General features: G+C 37.7%; 1 protein-coding gene across 2 annotated transcripts in view; it reads right to left on the bottom strand.

Moving 5' to 3' along the window:
• Positions 1-22,422, bottom strand: part of ASB5 (ankyrin repeat and SOCS box containing 5) — a 98,548-nt gene that overhangs the window by 68,344 nt on the left and 7,782 nt on the right. Inside the window, exon 3 of one of the 2 annotated variants that reach the window (XM_072623471.1) lies at positions 6,330-6,611. In XM_072623471.1, coding sequence (XP_072479572.1) covers positions 6,330-6,525 — 196 coding nt within the window. In that variant the 5' untranslated portion in view covers positions 6,526-6,611. Of the gene's footprint in view, positions 1-6,329; positions 6,638-22,422 lie in introns of those variants that run through there. The other variant, XM_072623472.1, reaches the window with a different exon arrangement.

Consider the following 22,422-nt stretch of genomic DNA (forward strand, 5'->3'; position numbering starts at 1 on the left):
TCTTATATAACAACCTTATAGCAACCTTAACAGACAAGAGCACGGATCTTTCCCAGGTTAGAGAATCTATCTGCAACATCATTTATGGATAATTTATTATAATTTTCTGGGAAGAGAGACTAAGAGGTAAAATTAAGTCACAGTCCCTGCCCTCAAAGAATTTGCAACCTAGAGGAAGGAGAGATCATAGTAAACTAGGACTGTCAGGAGAAAATGGAACTTGACCTAAGTCTTGAAGCACAAGTTATTCTGGTGCTTAGTACAATGTCTCTACTAAGACACGTTAGATGCTTAATAAATACTAGTTGATTGATTGACTAAGATGAGTAGATATCAGAGTGAAGGACATTTCAGATAGGGAAAAAACAAGCAAAAGAGGCAGGAATGTGTATGTTGTGTCTGCAGTTGGAAAGGTAGAGACAGTGAACAGCGAGTGAAACAAAAGTTTGTAAAAGGGAAGCTTTGTTTTAGAACAAAAATTTGTAAAAGGTTTTGTCATGGGCCAGATTGTGGTAAGCCTTGAATGCCAAGATTTGGAGTATAGATTCTATTATGTAAGTAATGGAGAGAGACAAAGTTTTACTTTAGTAAAACTATCTGTCAGCATATGTAGGAGAGATCGGAAAAGTGAATGACTGGAGGCAGAAAGACCAGTGAGATTAATTTTGAAGTGAGGTAATAAAATATAGAAATGACAATAGGAAACCATGGTAAGTTACAGGAATGAATATTTAGTAATAACAAGGGAGGTAACATGAGGGAAGAATTGATGAGTAGGACTTGATTGTGGGTGGTAAAGAGGAGAGAGGAGAGTCATGGATAATTATAAGGTTTTGGGTTTGGATGCCTGGAAATGATTATGCCATTGGTACAAACAGGAAAACATGGAGCGGAAACTGGTTTGGGAGAGAAAGCTGATAAGCAGAGCCACAATTAGAATGTTTTCTACCTTAGACAAGCTTTACAAAATGCAGCTGGGGCAAGGGATGCAAGAAATTCCTTCAAATCAACTTTTTAAAAAGAAATTCAGTTAGGCTGTGTATGTGAAAGGACAGAGTCCCATTCCCCCCCACCCAGGGACATGGCAAAGTCAGTGTGGTAATGGGGACAGGGCCACCTGGAGCTCAGCTGACAGGAGGATAAGAGTGAGATTTATTTAACAACCTCTCCTTCTCCTTCTTTTCCTCCTCCTCCTCTTCCTCCTTTTTCCCTTTCTCTTCCTTCTTCTCCATTGTTGCTATGCTTTTGGGATCAGTACTATTAATATTTTTTAAAATTTTGGGACCTTGAGGTGAAGACTCAGTTATCTTGCCTTAGTCATATGCTTGCTAAAGAGTTTAGTTTTAGATATGCTGAGTTTAAGGAGATTATAATACATTCAAGTAGACCCGTTCAGCTTAGCAATACTGACAAGATTCAGCTTAGAAGAGAGAGAGATTGATATTGAAGAGATAGATTCAATCAATCAATAAAGCACTTGACAAGCATTTATTAAACACTTAAGTAAGCAATAATGTAGGGTGATGGATGGAGAACTGACCTCAACAGGAAGACCTGACTTCAAGTCTCTCCTCTAACATTTAAATAGGCAAGTCACTTATTCTCTCAGGGCCAAAAGTGACTCCCTAAGACTATAAATTGCAGAGCAGGTACTGATTTGCATTGCTTATAGGGAGTTTTTTTTTAATAAATGTTTATTATACCAGTGAAGTCACAGGTCCAGTAAAAAAAAAAAAAAGGTTTTAGGCCCTGGGGACACAGACAGAAAAGTGTGATAAGCATCCTTGCCCTCAAGAATCTTACATTCTAGGGCTCATGAAAATAGATAGCATCTAGTTCTTTTTGCTCTCTATATTCAGGCAATATGCTGATTTTTAAAAGGGGAATTTAAGTCTGAATCACATTTAAGACCTTAGATATAATTAAAATAGGTGCTCTCAAAGTACTCTCTCTTCTATTTGTTCCTGCTAATGCCTGAAGTTCTTTTAATGAGGGAAAGTGACATTTATTCTGCAATCAGAAATGTCAACAAGCATTTATTGAGTGCCTGCTATCTGCCATATTTTTGTGAAGGGCTGAGGATACAAAGAATGGTAAAAATGGTCTCTGCCTCTAGAATTTATGGTCTAATGGAAATAAGGCCAAAGACACAATGGTTTTAAGAAAGGATGATAAATTTACATTAAAGATTTTAAGCCCAATGATGACAATTTCTTGAGATCAGATTTTGACCAGGATGAAGAGAGAAGAGAACAAGAGGGTACCAAGTGTTTGATAAGGAGGAATAGTGGGAATGAAATAGAGAAAGAAAGGAACCAGAAGGGGAAGGCTGGAAGCATCAAAGACAAAGAATTGCATCACAATTTTACCCAGTGATCGCCTTATTCACTGACTTTCCAAAGAGTGTTTGTGCTTCTTTAAGAGCCTGGGTTATTACTGGAGCAACACTACTTAGATAGGGGACAAGAATTTCTTGTCAAGGTGTCTTTAGGATGATAAAAGAGAATATAGCTTTTTACATCTTTGTCCAGTGACCATACAAATGTCTCAGGATGGGGCACAACCCAAATGTCAGTGCTCCAGACAAGAAGGTGTGTCACACTTTTCTTTGGTCTTTCCACCAGTTAAGAATAAAGTTGAAAGCTGCATAGAATTCCTGGGTAGTTATCTAATTTTCCAACTGCCAGTCTCAAAAGCTAATGCCAACTTTAACAATGTTAAGAATAGACTTTTGATTTGTAGAGGCTAGGGGTCCAGGAAATATTCCAGGAGAGAACAAATCAAGGGCTGCTCATTATGTAGGAAAGGAGGGGGAAACTAGAGGTTTTTTCTTTATGATGGTAGAGAAATGAAGACTTTTTTTTTCCTCCAAAGGTGAAATTTAATGAAATAACAAATGGATTCTGGGGGAATCAATTTGGGGACTGTATAATCTTTTCCTCATATTTTTTGCCTCACATCTTGGTTCATATACTGAATGGAAAGAACCTAGGAAATCATCAGGGGATAAACGTTGTCATTTGCTTAACACCTGTCCTAGGATTCCTTGTGTCCCCCCAGAAGGTAGATCTGATAGGAGGCGGTATCTAAAAAAATTAATGGTTTCATTTGTTTCATACCCAAGTGCTACTGTGTTCATGAAAAGGACATCCAGAATGTCATCAGCAGCATCTACTGTGGTTATGAAAGAAATGAATACATGCAGTGACATGCAATGACATCTCAGATTTCAGGGAATTTGGCATGTCCATTTCAGAAATGGTGGGGGAATGGTTTGGCTAGCTTTGAAAATCAGAATGAGAAACCTATTTCAAAATGGAATGAAGGTGATAATCTTCCTCTAGGAAGATGGGAAACAGTTGGATTATACAAAAACAATTAAGGCTGATTAGCTGATTAAAAAGCTAAGAACAAGGCATTGAAGATTGATGATAGTCAGGTTGTTTTTTTAAGGGACAGAGAAAGAGAGGATAGATAGTGCATAAATGACTCTTTGTTAGCAATAAAACAAAAAAAAGACTATGGGGTTCAGGTTTGGGCCACATTATTATGAATCAACAAGAATTTAAAACCTTATTTTATAGTTTCCCTTGGGTAGAAAGTATTACTTAGTACATGGACAAATAGAAGAATAGCAGGAAAGAGTTAATGTAGAACTGGAAGTTAATGTAGAACCCCTTCATTTTACAGATTGGGAAACTGAGGCCCAGGGAGGTTAAATGACTTGCCCAACACCAAGGTCACACAATTTATGAATGTCAGAGGTGGGATTTGAACCTAGTTCTAATTCCAGAGGCATTGTACTAAGTGACTTGAAACATTAATTAGGAAGGAAACAAATATTTATTATTTACTATATGTCATGCACTATGCTTTACAAATATAATCTCATTTGATCCTCACAACAACTCTGGGAGGTAGGTGCTATTATTATCCCCATTTTACAGATGTGGAAACTGAGGCAAAGACTCAATGACTTGCCCAGGATTACATAGTAACTAAATGTCTTAGTTCGGATTCGTATTCAAGTCTTCCTGACTCCATGCCTAATGCTCTGTGTACTGTGCCACCTAACCGCCACCAATTAAGAGGATTTTAAAAAGATTATAATCCTAAAAGATTAAATGAACACTTTTCTACCTTGTGCTCTCTAGGGTTCCAACAGTGCAGGGGAGTGGGGAGGAGGACAGTTCATATATCAGTTAGTATTTTTATCTACCTGTAATTTAATTTCATAGAATCAAAGAACCTTAGAGGTCATTTAAGCCATCCCCCAGCTTCAAACAGATTCTGATTAAGCCATCCCAGAGAGATGAGAAACTGTTCTATTTTTAAGGACCTCCAGAGGTCTCTCTTGCGACCTGTTTCAGAAACACTTCTTTGTTTCTCCCTGAAATTTAAGATATGAGGTGTGGCACTCAACCTAATATCCTAGTTTTACAAACCACACACACAAAACTAGTTTCATTATTTTAGAGTCAGACTGCATAGCTAGATGAAAAAATCCAGTCAGTTGTCAGCTTACCTCCAAATATCTAGATGTTAAAAGATGAAAAACCATTTGGTTTCCTGGTGTTTGGTGTCATGTAGACAAAGTATCCAAATAGATGACTGATTTTTTCCCTTTTCATTTGAATAGTTAGGTGGTATGGGTTTGATGAATTAATTCTCTTTCCTCTGTTTCTCTCCTTCAGAAAAATGGCAGATATTCACTCACTAACTTTTGTGGAAAAGTATCGTGTGTTAACAGAGAGGTTTACCTCAACAGTAGACAAGCTCTTGATTTTTTACAGCATGTACCAAAACCTGCAGTAGTTATGTGAAAGTCAGGAAGCCCCAAGTTCACATTTGCCTCAGACACTAGCTGTGTGTCCCTGGGCAAGTCACTTAACCCTGTTTGCCTTAGTTTCTTCATCTATAAAATGAGCTGGGGAAGGAAATGGCTAAACCATTCCATTATCTCTGCCAAGAAAACTCAAAAAAGGGGTCACAGAGTTGGAGAGGATTGAAAGGACTGAACAACAACAAACTAAAACCTATTTTCTTAACAACAAATTCATTCTCTACTTTTCAGTGACGAATTCACTACTATTGCATTGTACATTGTATAGCATCACACCCCAAACTTTATTTAGAGTTCTCCCTCTTGCATTTGACTTTCCACACAAATGTTCTTTGGTATAACCTACATTTGAAAATAGACTCTGCCACCCAATGACAAGAGTTAGTACAATAGATCTAAGAATAACATCCTCTTGACTAGTCATTGTGAACTCATATATGCTCACACACACACACACACACACACACACACACACACACACACACACACCACTGTGCTAGATTCTATGTGAATGCCAGCTTTAAATCTGAACTTCTGCTGATTTACAGTTGTTTGAGGTTTTCAAATAATTATGTCTCAGACCACATATTAGTCTACCAGACTGACTCACTATAGAGAATGCCACATAAACTGTTTAACTGTACGGAATAATTGGACTGATGGCATATATATATACGTTATTTCATGATGCCCATTAAACTTGGTGACTGCTACTACTGATTTCTCATGTGGTCAGAGAGTTCAACATTCCTTTCAGGGATATGAGGACCTTTTTCCACCCAGACACGAAGTCTAATTATTTACATTATCATATAACTTGTCACCTATTTTACACAAGTTGAAACAATAGCAAATCACCATTTAAAAAAAAGCAACAACAAAAGCCAAACACCTGCCATGAATTCTGGAAACTGGGCCTACTATTCACTTTATTCACTTTATTTATTTTATAGTTTTATGCTTTGGTGTATTCTTACAGGAAAACATTTCAACAAATAATCAGCCTCTCTAGCTACACTTCCAGGTCTTTTTCAAGTTCAATTACTTTGTACATGCCTCAGTGTCAGTTGAATTAACTTGTGTTAGAATATGATTAAAGGAGAAATCCAGAATCCACCTTCTAGGTAAAATGGGTTTGAATATTTCTGTCAGCATTAAACTCTTAGGCAAAAGAGAATGATTAGTCTCTTCATGTTAAATGGAAAATGATACAATTTGTTGTCATATCACCTCCACTCTATCTATCTTGGCATGAATTCACTATCTCTCCTAGCAGGAACACTTATTAGAGGGGTTTACGTAACAAGCAAAATCTTTCCTTCATGAAACAATTCAGCAGTGAGCTCACAAACATTTTTGTTCATAATCAGAAGTTTGGCCTTGGAGCCTGCCTACAAAGGAAACATGGGAAGAGCAAAAGAGCCCCAGGAGTGAAGCTAGAGTCAGTCAGTGTGCTATGAATCAGAGAGCATTATCAGAGCCTTACCTTGCCCTTGGGTCACTCCATAGAACTCGGCTGCTATCCTCGCTGCCTCCTTGCGGTTTCCTTTCACAATGTAAAAGTGACTGAGGATGGCAAGGCTGATTTTCACAAAGAGTTTGAAACAGAAAAGTGAAAGGATTGTGAAGTAGACATTGGACAGCTGCTGAGCAAAAGGACGGCTTTCTTCTACCACAGACATGGCTGCTGGAGATTGTGTGTTAGGACTGAGATCCAAGTCTCAAATGTGCCTGGCTCTGGGCACACACGGTCCCTGAGCAGCTGATCCTGAGGAAAGGAGATATCAGGTGGTCATGATGCCTACAGCTCAAAATATTTATACTGTCCATAAAAGTTCACTGGGCCCTCCTATTGGCCTAACAGTACTCCAACAGATGCCGGCTTATCACATGCCTTATTTCTAGAACTCTTGGCTTTCTGTCCTCAATTTTTAAAAATCAGTTCCAGCCCTCTATAAATTTGTATCTCGTTTAATTTTTGTTAGTCCATGTACAAAACATAGTGGGAAGAGCACCGGTCTGGGAGTCAGAACACCTAGACTCTAGTCACACACTAGTTGAATGAATTTGGGTGTCATTTCCTTTCTTAGGCCTCACTTTCCTGAGCTGTAAAATGAAGATGCTCTCTAAGGTCCTGACCTATTTTAACGCTATATAAAAATCTATGAGTAATTTTGAGAACATCTTGAATACAGTCTTTGCTTATTAATGATAATACCAACGTTTCCAAATTAAAACTAAATGACATACTTTTGTCTTTCCAAGAGCATTGCTTGAAGTTAGAGCTTTCCCTAAGATTAGGTTCAGAGGAACATAGGTTTAAATCTAGAAGAATCTTTAGAAAAATTCTAGGCCAAAGGTTCTGTGGATAGATTTCAAGAAGTCCCTGAATTTAAATGGGAAAAAGAAATGACTTCTTTTTTTTCATTGACTGAAATACAGCCTTCAATTACAAATTAAAAACAAATTAAAATTAAACAAATAAAAATTAAAAACAAAAAACAAAAAAAACAAAATAAGCAAAAAATTAGAAACACAAATATTATCTGAGGTGTCCATAGTTTTCACCAGACTGCCAAAGGGGCACATGATAGCAAAAATGATTGAGAATTTCTCCTCTAAACTAACATCTTCACTTAAAACATGAGGGATGTAAGACTTATTGGGAAGAAATGACTTAGCCAAGGTAACAAGACAGGAAATGGCAGAGTCAGGTTTGGAACATGAGTCTTTGACTATCGTTCTTTCTATTTAAGTCAAGCCCCTATGGGGACTAAATAAATACCTTTGGATTGTATCATGAGCCATCAATAGTCAATATGACTTGGGTGACCACAATGACTCTTCTTTGGTCTGACTCTTGGTATTTGACTGTTGTCAGAGATAACAGATTTGACCTACAAATATCCAAATTTGGGTGCCCCACAAATACTGTTGACACTGCTCCAGAAGAACTAAGAACTTAGTAATGGAATGTTTATTAATAAAAATAAAAAATGTTTTGTTTGGATTTTCCATAAAGAAACATTTGACCAAAAGAAGAGATGCATTTTAAGCCTATAATGTAAGGCACTATTCTTATGGATTTGTTTTATAAATGAAATGAAAGTAGCTTCTTAATGGGTACTATTTATAGCTAAAAAGAGTAATAGAGTAAAATATTGAGTAAAATGATGTTAAATGGCAGTTGTTAAAGCTAAAAAATAATATGTGCCAAAAATCCAGACTGATATATTATTTATGTGGAATTTCTGGCATAATGTGATGGGGTTTGGGCCATGTCTCTCTTCCTCTTAGATTCTTTAAAGCAGTAGATTCCCAGAAGAGCAGCCAGGAACAGAGAGGATCTGAGACTTAATGTTATAGTTTTAAAATTTGTATCCAGGGGCAAAAAGTATCTTTATAGCATGATAGAATGGGATTAAGTTAATCTAAGGATGACTTTGCTTCCAGCCTTGCTTTTGCATTACAGAAAAGGGTTAGGAATTTCATTACTAAGACATAAAGTTAGCAAACAAAATGCCTCCTCATTTTCCAAGGCCCCAACTTATTTTTAGGGAGCAAGTTTGGGCAATAAGGTCAGTGTCACAAAAATAATAATACCAATGAGAAAACATGTGTATGGTTCTTTACGGTTTACAAAGAATGGTCCTAGCAATAACCAACCCTGTGCAGTAGATAGATAGTGTAAGTATTATTATCTTGATTGTATAGATGAGGAGGCAGAGTGGAGAAATGATTTACCCATAGACAAGGAAAATGGAGTTATTACCGTCTTTGGTATCATCACCATGAGAAAGAAAACTAGATCATTAGTCTGAAAAGGACATTGTGTTCTTATGAGGATGGAGGTAGAGGAAGGAAGCTAGAACTTTTCCCCATCTGGGGGTCTTAACCTGGGTTCTGTGACCTTGTTTCAAAAAAATAACTGTACTTCAATATAATTGCTTTCCTCTGTGATCCTATGTATTTTATTTTGTGTACTTAAAGACATTATTCTGAGGAGGGGTCCAGACTGCCAAATGGGTCACTTCTTTTACTTAGAGCTAGAGTGGGCATACATAGGGGATGTGACAATTAGCTACAATTAGCTTCATGATAGGCACAATGATATTTGATTCCAAATTTCCAGAAAGCTCAGAGTGCTCTGAGTCATTACACTAACCAGTTCACTGATGTACATGTAGAAATAATCCTTTCCTTAGTCATATTCCTAGTGCCTGTCTAAAGTTTCAACCTTTCCACTTTACCGGTAAATGCTATTAAAAATAATCATTTCCACACTAGTTAGTCAGGAGTTTAGATTCTTCCAGGTTAGAAACATTTGTTTTTTCAAGGCTGTTGACATCATTATGGTAAGTTAAAAACTCAGTTGATTTATTGGTCAAGAAATTTTATCTATCTTTTTTACATCTGTTTTTCAGGGATTCAACTTCACATTAAAGGAGATTCCTCTTGTTTTCCTTTATTTCCATCTCTATCCACTTTCTTAGTATACCCTCCTTCCCTGTCCTTCTCATCACCTCCAGTTTCATGATTTTTCAGGTAAAAATTAAAGCTTCCAAGGATAATTCACAGTAACAGCTCATATTTTGTTGGCTTTTCAGCTTGCAGAGTATACATTCAACAAACCCTATGAGCATAAATATGTTAATTATTACTGATAAGGAAACTGAGGCTCAGAGAGGGTCAGTGATTTGTAGGAGGTTATAAGGCTAATAGGAATCAAAGCCAGTGAGGTCTTCTCACTCTGGATTCAATGTACATTCCATGTTACCTATTTATATAGAAAGAGGCAGGGTAAACTGAAACAAGTGTTCAGCATCGAGCCAGGAGAGATATGAGTTCAAATTCTACCTTTAATATTTAGCTGTGTGACCATAGGTAAGTTGCTTATCTTCTTTGAACTTCACTTAGTTTTTTCATGTATAAAATAAGTACAATAAATCAGAGAGGGGTAAGAGACCTCAAAAGCTAGCTAGTCCAACTCCTGATTTTGCAGATGAGGAAACTAAGGCATAACAATTTACTTGTTCAAAGTCACAAACATAATAAACGTCAAAGAAAAGATACATAATGTCTGTAGTATCAATCAGCTCAATTTACTCTCTAGGTTGTTTTCCCACTTGGGAGAAACCTCTTGTCTTGAGTCATGAATCCCTTGCCAGGATCACAATTTCAGAAGGGGCCCTAGCCGCGATTATTTCACTCGAAGTTGGACTCACTCTTCAGATAGTTTCTCTTTGTGGGGGCCTTGCTCCCCATTTTTCAGTTTCCCTTTCTGTGCTGTCTTTCCCCATTAAAATATAAACTCCATGAAGGCAAGGACTGTCTTACTTATTTGTATTTGTAACTCCAGTGTTTAGTGCTTAATAAAAGTTCACTTGCTCTATCTGTCTATCTATCTATCTATCTATCTATCTATCTATCTATCTATCTATCTATCTATCTATCTATCTATCTATCTTTCTATCTACCTATCTATCTACCTGAGCTATCATGTTTATAATTTTTCTCTTTCTATACATGTATTTATATCATCTACCATCTACCTATCTCTGTCTATCATATCTATCTCTTTCTATTCATCTTTCATCTATTGATCTCATCTATCATTATCTCTATCATCTATCTCTAGACATTTATCTGTATCACCTATCTCTATCATGTCTATTGATTTATCTCTCTATCTTTTATTCATCTATCCATCATTTCTATTTATCTATCTATTCATCTTTTATTTATCTTTCCTGCTTCGACTTTTTTCCATCTTCCTTCCTTCCTTCCCTCCTGTCCTCCCTCCCTCCTTCCCTCCTTCTCTCCTTCCTTCCTCCCTCCCTCCCTTCCTTCCTTCTTTCCTTCCTTCCTTCCTTCCTTCCTTCCTTCCTTCCTTCCTTCCTTCCTCCCTCCCTCCCTCCCTCCCTCCCTTCCTTCCTTCCTTCCTTCCTTTTCTGTGTGTAGTACCTATTTCACAGTGCGACTGTGAGGTTAGAATGAGATAGTGTATGTTAGTGCTTCTTTAACCTTAAAGCAGTTATCTAATTGCCAGGTGATGTTATTACAATATCCCTCTCTTAGAGGATAGTGCAGTTATTATTGACTAGGCAAAAAAAAATCCTGTTAACAGCCCTTTCCTATTCCCAGTGTCATTCCTCTTAGCTCCAGTTAATCAAATACAAAGTATTTGTTTATTGAGTACTTAAAATGTACGTAGCATAATGGTGCTCTGGGGAAGACAAAATGCTGATGACTTAGTCTCCGTTCCTTAGAAGCTTACTGTCTGGTTGAAGAGACAAGATTTATAAGTAAGAACTAAGTAGAGAATAGTACAAGCCAATATTGATCATTTGGCAATGTTCATGTGTTGCCTTTTGGGTTGTTGAAGAGGAATGTTTAGTATGACCAGTGAGCCATCTTAACAAAACTCTGTTTTTAGTCTCTCCCCTGCTTCATGTTGTACTCCAAGGCCAAACTTGCTTGTTATCCCAATTATCTTTCCATTTCTTGCTTTAATATCCTAATCCCCTATGATAAATGTGATACTTTTTTGGTGACATTTGTAGATGTTGTAGATCTTTACAGAATGGATTAACTTTGATCTCTTTGGCTTCAGTAGTTGGAGCAGAGACTTGTATTACTGTGATCTTGAACAGTTTGACATGGATTTAAAAAGATATTCTGTAATTTTTGAGATTACATGATGATTTTTGAGATTGCATGAACATTACCAGATGTCAATATTGAAGTCCAACTGATTATATACTTTGTAGCCAAAGGTAGGGAAACTCTATACAATTAAAATAAGACCTAGAGCTGACTATGACTCATATCATGAGCTTCTTATGGCAAAATTGAGACAATCTGAAGTAGAAAAAGCCATCAGTCCATATAAGGATGACCTAAGTAACATCTTGGTAAATAGAAATGATCAATAGATTTAAGGGATTAGATCTGGTGGATAGATTATCTGAAGAACTATGGACAGAGGTTCACAATACTCCATAGGAGGAACCAACAAAAACATTCCAAAGAAAAAGAACAGGAAAGTAAAATTACTGTCTGATGAGGCTTTACAAGTAGCAGAGGAAAGAAGGAAAGGGAAAGTAAAAGGAGAAAGGGAAAGATATACCCAACTGAATGAAGAATTCCAAAGACTAATAAGGAGAGTCAAGAAGGTTTCTTTAAAATGAGAAATGCAAAGAAATAGAAGAAAAAACAACAATGAGAAAGTCAAGAGATCTCTGCAAGAAAATTAGAGCTATCAAGGGAAGATTTTGTGTAAAAATGGGCATGATAAAAGATAAAAATGGTAGGTATTTAACAAAAGTAGAAGAAATTAAGGAGAGGTAACAAGAATATACAGAGGAATTATGTAAAAAAGATCTTAACATCACTGATAACCATGATGGTGTGGTTACTGAATTAAAGCCAGCCATCCTGGAGAATGAGGTCAAGTGGGCCTTATGAAGTATTGCTAACAATTGCTAGTAGAGGTGACAGAATCTCAGCTGAGCTATTTAATATCTTAAAAGTTGATGCTGTTAAAGTGCTGTACTCAGCATGCCAGCAAATTTAGAGAATTCAGCAGTGGTCACTGGATTGGAAAAGATCAGTTTACATATCCCAGCCCTAAAGAAGGGCAATGCCAAAGAATGTTCAGATACCAAAAAGTTACACTCATTTCACATACCAGCAAGGTTATACTTAAGATTCTATAAGGTAGGCTTCAGCAATATGCGAACCAAGATTTACCAGGAAAATGGATTGATTTTTGAAGAGGCAGAGGAATTAGAGACCAAACTGCAAACATTCATTGGAGCATGGAAAAAGGAAGTTCCAGAAAAACATCTACTTCTGCTTTTGACTACACTAGGCTAGAACTACACTAGAACCTTTGTGCATATCATAATGAAATTCAGCAAGTCCTCAAAGAGATGGGAGTACCAGATCATCTTACTTGTCTCCTGAAGAACCTGTATGCAGGTCAAGAAGTAACAGTTAGAGCCAGACATGGAACAACTGATTGGTTTAAGGTCGGAAAAGGAATACTATAAGTCTGTATATTCTCACCTTAACCTGTTTAACTTACATGCTGAGTATATCATGCAAGATGCCAGGCTAGATTAATCAAAAGCCAGAATTAAGTTTGATGGGAGAAATATTAACATTCTAAGCCATGCAGATGAAACCACTCTGGTGGCAGAAAATGAAGAAGAATTAAGAAGCCTCTTAATACAGGTGAAAGACGAGAGTATAAAAGCCAACTTGAAGGTTAACACCAAAAAAACTGAGATCTTGGCAACTAGTCCCATCATTTCTCACAAATAAAGGGAGAAGAAATGGAAGCAGTGTCAGATTTTATATTCTTGGGCTCAAAGATCACTGTAGATGGTGATTGTAATCATAAAATTAAGAGACACTTGCTCCTTGTATGGAAAGCTATGGCAAATCTGGACAGCATACTAAAAAGCATAGACATTACCTTGCCAACAATGGCTCATATAGTCAAAGCTATGGTTTTTCCGGTAGTAATATATGACTATGAGAGCTGGGCTATATGGAAAATTGAGTGCCACAGAATCAACATTTTCACATTGTGGTGCTGGAGAGGACTTTTGAGAGTCCCTTGGAAAGCAAGGTCAAATCAGTCAATACTTAAAAATAAATTAATGCACACTCTTCACTAGAAGGAAAAATACTAAAGCTAAAGCTTACTTTGCCCTCATGGTGAGAAGATAGGACTCATTGTACAAGACCCTGATGTTAGGAAAGATTGAAGGCAAAAGAGAAAGGAGATGACAGAGGATTAGATGGATAGATTAGATTACTGAAGCAATGAACATGAGCTTGGACAGATTTTGGGAGATAATGAAGGATAGAAGGGCCTGGCATGTTACAGTCCAGCAGGTCACAAAATATCAGGCATGACTGAATGGCAGCGACACAAGAAAGTATATAAACCAAGAGATTCATGGAGTGCCACAGACCCTGAATGCTGAAGAAGTCAGAAAACCAGAAGACTGTAGGAGCATAACTCTAGGGCAGGAAAGGACTTCAGTGGTTTCAGGGACAGTGTCCTTATTTCTTCAAGAGGAAATAGGTCCAGAAAGGTTAGTGATTTGGCTTAGGGCCATACACAATTGGGGGTATCTGAGGTGAGATTCAGATCCAAGTCTTTCTGACTTTAAGACCAACTCTTTATTTCACTACCCAATTTGTTGTAATCAAGAAAGACTCAGTCGAGGAGGTGGTTATATGTGTATTGATTAAATATTTCAAAGTGGGAGGGGTATAGTGAGAAGATAAATGAAATAGAGAAGGAAGTATAGTACCTTGTAATCTAGAGAAGGCTATTAGAGAGAGTATAAAAAGTGTCAGATGCTTCAGGGAGCCTGAAGAGGATGAAGACAGAGAAAGAGTCACTCAACATGGGTAGCAGGAGCTCATTAATACCCTTTAAGAGAACAGTTTAAAGTGGTAGACATTTAAATCTCTAGGGGCTTAAATGGTGGGATGAATATGACTCTCCCCAAAAAACTTCCTTACTTCCACACAAATCTTACCCCATGTCCCCTGGGTGGTCCCCTTATTTAAAAATATAGGCCAGTGCTTCTTGTATCAGAAATAAAGAACTTTGGTAACTTGGTTAAAAATAAAAGTGGTAGGTACAGGGGAAAGAATACTAGCTCTGGAATCAGAGGCCTGGCTTCCAATGACTCCTCAGTCACTTTCTTGGCCTCATTTGTAAAATCGAAGGAGTGGTGAGTGAGTAGAAATATGTTGACAGAAAATTTTTAATGTTCCTATCAGCTCTAAATCACTAGGATGCAAACGTCTGTAATTGATGGTACAATCTTTTAGGGATGGGAGTCACTGAGGCTGTAGAAACTGAGGTTCCCTAGGGTTTGTCTCCATGGTTTAGCTTAACTAGGAAAGTTTGCTCTGAGCCTGAGCCTTACCCTTAGGGTTCTGCATGAGTCTCAGTGAAAGACATCTGGGGCAATGAGTATCCCAGCTAAATATTTAGGGAAGTGGGGTAAACCAATTCATGTCAATGACTTCATGCTTTGTATATGCCACGCCTTTTGGGTTTGTCAAAGAAAAGTGGATATTGGAGAGGATGGAAATTCCCTAACTTTCCTTTTTCTCAACCTTCAGTAAATTGACCTAGACTCTGGAAAGCCAAACTTTGACTGACAAGGAAGGAACGAATAAGCATTTATATAGCACCTACTATGTGCCAGACACTCTGCTAAGCACTTTACAAATATCATTTCCCTTGATGCCTCTAACAACCCTGGGAGATAGGTGCTATTATTATCTTCATTTTATAGTTGAGGAAACTGAGGCAGATAGAGATTATATGACATGCCCAGGGTCAGACAGTAATTGTCTGAGGTTAGATTTGAACTCAGGTCTTCCTGACTCCAAATGTAGCACTCCATTCCCTGCTCCATTTAATTGTTTCATTGACAAGCCAGTCTCTATCATTTACAAGGGAGGGAACTGAACTCGAATCCTGGAACAAGGTGAGAAGTAGAGGGATACTATATAATAATAATAGCAATAGCATCAAACACTTGTATAACATTTACCTTGAGCCAGGTACAGTGCTGAGTGCCTTATAATTTGTATCTCATTTGATCCTCCCAACAGCCCTGGAAGGTATGAATCTCCTGGTTCCACTTCCACTGGTGGAAACCCACAGAAAACTCAGGAGTTGCAGCCACTCCTCAGCTGTGTCCTGCCCTCTGTGTCCTTGTCCTTTCCTGGGCCACTGCCCCAAGAGACTTTGGCCTGAGAAATGCCCAGCTGGATAGACTGTGTACAAAGTGGCTTGGCCACTTCTCAAAGCAGGGGAGTTTATGAATTACACACACAGTCGGAGTGTTAAGCTGTTGGTCTGTTGCTGACGTGCAACAGACTAATGGACTAAATGGACTAAAGTTTCTAGAAGAGGAATTTCAGTTTTCCCCTGGGGAATCCAGTCAGTGGAGGTTTTTTCCCATTCACTTCTAGAAAATGAACATTCTCTTTTTTTTTTAAACATGGAGTTATCTTTGTTATGTGCCAATAAATCTAACACTCTCAGTGAAATGCATGAATACTTACAAAAAAGATAAATTACCCTTAATTTTTTATTTAGTATTTTATTTTCCCCTAGTTATATGTAAAAACAATTTTTAACATTTGTTTTTAAAACTTTCAGTTCCAAACTCTCTCCCTTCCTCCCTCCCCAACCCCTACCCCTCATTGAGAAGTCATTAGATACAGGTTATACATGCGTAGTCATACAAAACATTTCCAAAGTAGTCATATTGTGAAAGAAAACATAGACTAAAAAAAAACCCTCAAGAAAAATGAAGAAAGTTTGAAAAAAAGTGTGCTTCAATCTATATTCAGACACTGTCAATTCTCTGTCTGTGGATGAATAGTGTCTTAAGTCCTTCAGAGTTGTCTTAGATCATTGTATTGCTGAGAATAACTAAGTCATTCACAGGTGATCATCTTACAATATGGCTATTACTTTGTACACAGTACATTTCACTTTGCATCAGCTCATTTAAGTCTTTCCAGGTTTTTCTGGAAGCATCCTGCTCATCATTTCTTATAGCACAATAGTATTCCATAATAATCACATGCCACAATTTGTTCATCCATCCCTCAATTGATGGGCCAATTGATGATCAATTGATGATCTCTTCCATTTCCAATTCTTTGCCACCAGAAAAGAGCTGCTATAAATATTTTTGTGCCTGTAGGTGCTTTTCTTTTTTCAGTCTCTTTTGAGATATAGACCTAGTAGTGGCATTGCTAGGGCAAAGGATATGCATGGTTTTATATTCCTTTGGTCATAGTTCCAAATTGTTCTGCAAAATGGTTGTATCAGTTCACATCTCCACAGATAGTGCATTCATGTCTCATTTTCCCCACATTCCCTCCAATATTTGTCATTTTCCTCTTCTGTCTTATTAACCAATCTAATAGCTATGAGGTAGTAACTTAGAATTGTTTTAAATTTCATTTGTCCAATCAGTAGTGAGTTAGAATATTTTTTTATGGCTATAGATGGCTTTGATTCCTTCATCTGAAAACTGTTCGTATCTTTTGATCATTTATAAATTGAGGAATGGCTCTTATTTTTATAAATTTGACTCAGTTCTCTATATGTTTGAGAAATGAGGCCTTTATCTTGCTTCAAAATTTTTTCCCCAGTTACTATTTCCCTCTATCTTATCCCCCTTTTATTCTATTCTCTCTTTCCTTTCATTCTATCCCTCTTCAAAACTGTTTTGTTTCTGACTATTCCTCTACCAGTCTTCCCTCCCTTCTATCAACCCCCCTTCTTCTCTTATCCTCTTCCACTCCTATTTTCCTGTAGGGTAAGATAGGTTTATATGTCCAATTGAGTGTGTATGTCATTCCCAGTTTGAGCCAATTCTATTGAGAGTAAAGTTCACTCACTCTTCCTCACCTCTCCCCCTCTTCCTGTCCACAGTAAAAGCTTTCTCTTGCTTCTTTTATGTAAGATAATCTACTCCATTCTACCTCTCCCTTTCCCTTTCTCCCAGTACATTCCTTTCTCACCCCTTAAATTTTTTAGATAGCATCTCTTCATATTCAACTCACACTTGTGCCCTCTGTCTATATATATTGTCTCTATCTGCTCTAATAATGAGACAGGTCTTCAGTTACAATTATTATCTTCCCATGTAGAAATATAGAAGCTTTAAACTTATTAAGTGCTTTATGATTTCCCTCTTCTGTTTATCTTTTTATGCTTCTCTTGAGTCTTGTATTTGAAAGTCAAATTTTCTGTTCAACTCTGGTCTTTTCCTCAAGAATGCTTGAAAAGTCCCCTATTTCATTGAATATCCACTTTTTTCCTCTCAAGAATTATACTCAGTTTTGCTGGGTAGGTGATTCTTGGTTGTAATCCTAGTTCCTTTGCTCTCTGGAATATCATATTCCAAGTGTTCTGTTCCTGTAATATAGAAACTGCTAAGCCTTGTATTATCCTAACTATGGCTCCACAATATTTGAATTATTTCTTTCTGGCTGCTTGCAATATTTGCTCCTTGAACTGAGAGTTCTGGAATTTGGCTATAATATTACTGGGAGCTTTCATTCAGGAGGTAAGTGGATTCCTTCAGTTTTTTCAATTTTTATTCTGTCTTCTGATTCTAGAATATCAGGGCAGGTTTCCTCGAGAATTTCTTGAAAGATGATGTCTAGGTTCTTTTTTTGATTGTGACTTTCAGGTAGTCTAATAATTTTTAAATTATCTCTCCTGGATCTATTTTCCAGGTCAATTGTTTTTCAAATGAAATATTTCATATTGTCTTCTATTTTTTTCACCCTTTCAGTTTTGTTTTGTTGTTTCTTGAATTCTCATAAAGTCATTAGCTTCCATTTGCTCAATTCTAATTTAAAAGGGACCATTTTCTTCAGTGAGCTTTTGTACCTCCTTTTCCATTTGACCAATTCTACTTTTTAAGGATGTTTCTTCTTCGATGAATTTTTGTGCCTCTTTTCCCATTTGGCCAGTTCTGCCTTTTAAGGCATTCTTCTCCTAATTGGTTTTTTGGACCTCTTTTACCATTTGACCTAGTCTGTTTCTTAAGATGTTATTTTCTTCCTTTTTTTGTGTGCGTCTGCTTTACCAAATTGTTGACTTGTTTTTTATGATTTTCTTGCATCACCCTCATTTCTCTTCCCAATTTTTACTCTGCTACTTGATATTCAAGATCCTTTTTGAGTATTTCCATGACCTGAGACCAATTCATATTTTTCTTGGAGGCTTTGGCTGTAGGAATTTTGACTTTGTGGTCTTCCTCTGAGTGTGAGTATTCATCTTCTTTGTGACCATAGTAACTTTCTATGGTCAGAATTTTTTCTGTTGTTTGCTTATTTTCCCAGCCTATTACCTGATTTTTAATTCTTTGTTAAAGTAGTTCTTCACTTCCAAAGTGGAGGGCACACTGTCCCAAGCTTCAGGGACTTTGCGCAGCTGTTTCTAGAGATACTTCAAGGCACCTGTAAGTTTTCATTTCTTCCAAGGTGATATGATCTAAGGCAGAGGTTCCCAAACTTATTTGGCCTACCATCCCCTTTTCAAAGAGAGTACTCAGTGCCCCTCTTGAAATCTGCTTTCTTTTAATTTTTAACAATTTTCATGAAATTTTATTCATTTCAGGAAAATATAAAATATTTTTTTAAAAGTGACACACCTTAAATTTAATAATTTATTGTAAATTTGTGGGTTTTTTCTTGCATTGAAATTTTGATGACACAATATTATATCATGTAGTCATATAGTACAGAATTGTAAACACGCACATACGCCTATCAACGCATACTGGACTTCCCAACAATGAGTGACATGCTCGCCTGCCAACACTTACTTGTTAAGACCCATTGGCAGACTTGACCTCTGATCTGTTATAACTTGTATCTTGTGTGTTTATTTGGAAAATAATGCAATTACTATGACTTTAACTCTTACTCAACAGATGAAACATGTATGGATGGTTTTTCAAATTTTTCTTATCTTTTTTCTTTCCTTATGCTTCCACTACCCCCTTATTTTTATTCAACAACCCTCAATTGCACCTGAAGCTACTACCTCCCCCTGGATGGTTTTAGCACTCCCCAGTGGACAGACAGTATTGCCCACTTGGGGAACCTATGACTAAGGAGAGGTGATTGCCACTCTCCTGGCCTGTGCTCTGGTCTATGAGTGACCACAAATACTCTTTTCTGCCTTGGAACTGTAAGAAGGATTCCCGCTCCAATGTGGCCACATGCTCTGGTGTTCTAGTGCTCCTTCTTACTCTGAGACTGCTACCTAGGACTGCAACCAGATCTGAGTATGGGCAAAGCAACAGAGAGAAGCCTTGGTGCTACCAAAGAGATCCCTCAAGTCTCCTCCTGGCTAGTTGTTCAACCCCATTACAGTCTGTGGATTGAGAGCTCTGGAGACAGGCACTGCTGCTGCTGATTCAGTGGCTCCCAAGGCCTGTGCCTGGTTTGCTATAGCCAAGGTTGTGCTGGTGTAGCCCGTGCTGGACTATCCTCCACTCTCCTCCAGGTGTGACAGAGTTTTCTTGCTGATCTTCTAAGTTGTCTTTGACATCTGTGGACTGAGAGGTCTGGAAACTAGGAGTGCTGCCACTGATTCGGTTGCCCCAAGGTCTGTTCCTGGTTTCCTAGGGCTGTGACTGTGCAGGAGTGGCCTGCACTGGACTGTGCTCCTTTCTCACCCTGATGCAACAGACCATTCCTGCTGACCTTCCAAGTTGTTTTGGACTGGAAAATTCTTTCACTCTGTCTTCTTGTGGGTTCTACCACTCTTGAATTTGTTTAGAGTCATTATAAGAAGTATTTGGAGGGGTTTGCAGGAGAGTTCAGGTGGGTCCTTGCCTTTACTCCACTGTCTTTGCTCCACCTCCAGATTGACCATTCCTTCACTGAGAGGGGAAAACAGCATTCTTTGAAGGTTAAGCACCTAGTGATTATAGAAATTTTGCCTAAGGAATCCTGCCTAGAGATGAGTCTTCCTATCCTTATAGTTATTTTTCCCCAGTGCCTTGGAGTATAGAAACCTAGCCCCTTGTTTCATAGTCCCCTTAGCCTTGTTATTGTCTTTTGCATTCTTCAACTTCATTCTAAGCTTCTGTTCTCAGTTACTTACCTTGCTTACATCTTTTCTGAAGTCTTTTTATAATCTGTTGATGAGTCCCCTGTGCATCCACATAGGTCTCTTTGAATGGTTGCTATTTTTCTTCCTCACTGAAATAATTTGTGAGTGTGTTGCATGGAATTAAGTGAAGTCAGAGACAAAGACAGTCTTCTGTTTTATTTAAACTTTCCATCTCCCACACCAGCAAAGAACTCTGCACAAAGCAGATATTTAACAATTTTTTTAAATCTTATTGAAATGTAGCATGTCAGAAAAGCCAGTTTGTAGAGATTTGCTTGGCAGAGTATAGGATACCTCCATTTTTACAATATGCAGAGAAAATACAAAGTATTTTCAGTAGCGATTTGAATTTTCTTATGAAAAGACCAAGTATCTGTTCATTGCCTGACAAAAGATCCAAAGACTTTATGTAACTTTCTTATTCCTGATGTGACTCCACATAACAAAAATAGACAGGTACATTTTCAAGCAGTTAGTATTAAGATGCTCAGTACAGTGCCACGTACCCTCTGGGTGTTTAGCAAATGTTTGTTATGGATGATTGGCTAGCCACACATCTGATGCACACTAAGAAGCTTCATTTGCACATGAATTTCTGAGGTTCCATAGAGGTTGATCATAATTCTTGGGGGAAAAAATTAACACAGTCTTTCCCAGTCTGAGCAGTCCTGTAAAATCTCTCTACCTGTGCAAGAAATCTGCCTGGTTGGTGTTTGAATTCCATGCTGGCTAGAGCTCCAGTCATTTGCAGTAAAGATCTATTACCATCATAATAAAAAGTAAACCTACTCGGGTGTGAATAGTTAGTTCATTATTTGTTGAAAAACAATTTTTTTCTACCACCTCACCCAAAATCACTTCTGATCTATCCCATTCAGTCTTAAGTTTGGGGGTTCCTATTAAGTTTTCATGCATGCTTTTAAAGACTGCCACACCCATGGAAACTCAAGTTTCCGGGGACAGTTATTGACTGTCAAGATTTTCTGCTTAAGGTAAAAGAGCATGCATAAACTCTTCTGATAGTAGAAAGAAGTAAAACATAGTATTATTAGAAGTATTCTCTTTAAATTAACAACATAGAGAGAGTGTAGTATAGTGTAAGGGAAATAACCTTTAATATGCGGAAAGGAGACCTGAGTAAAAACTTTGATTCCACCATTAAGTGACCATGAGGCAAAAATCTTGTACCCCATCAGAGCCCTCATTTCCTAATCTTGAAACTGGGAATATGATCTTCCTTGTCTGTATCAGAAGATTGCTGGATGAAATGTGAAAGCATTTGGCAAATTATAAAAGTGCTATATGGGCAGCTAGGTTGTACAATGGATAGAGTGACTAACGGCTTGGAATCAGGAAGACCTGAATTCAAATACTGCTTCAGACACTTGCTTTGTGACTCTGGGCAGGTCACTTAACCCTGTTTGCCTCAGTTTCCTCATCTGTAAGATGAGCTGGAGAAGAAAATAGCAAACCACTCTAGCATCTTTGCCAAGAAAACCCCAAATGGGGTAACAAAGGGTTGGACACAACTGAAAGAGCTGAACAACAATAATAACAATGTTCTCCCATAAATACACATCTTGCCTTTAGATTGCAAGCTTTTAGAAGCCAGGAACTGGCTTCTGTCTCTTTTGGTATGCTCAACACTGTGCCTGGCACATAGTAGGTACTTCATAAATGTCCATTGGTTGATTGTTGACATCATCAACGAGAACAATGGACAATCAACACATGGAGAGGAATATGTGGGAAATATGTGCCCAAAATATAGTGAGTAGAGGGATACATAGAGAGGGAATAGATATAGACTGGCACACAGGAAGGGGATCAAGTGCAGGCAAGGCACTTGCATTGAGGCGCAGCTCTGCAGGGCTGC

The sequence above is a fragment of the Notamacropus eugenii genome, chromosome 7 (genome assembly GCF_028372415.1).
Source record: "Notamacropus eugenii isolate mMacEug1 chromosome 7, mMacEug1.pri_v2, whole genome shotgun sequence".
Lineage (NCBI taxonomy): Eukaryota > Metazoa > Chordata > Mammalia > Diprotodontia > Macropodidae > Notamacropus > Notamacropus eugenii.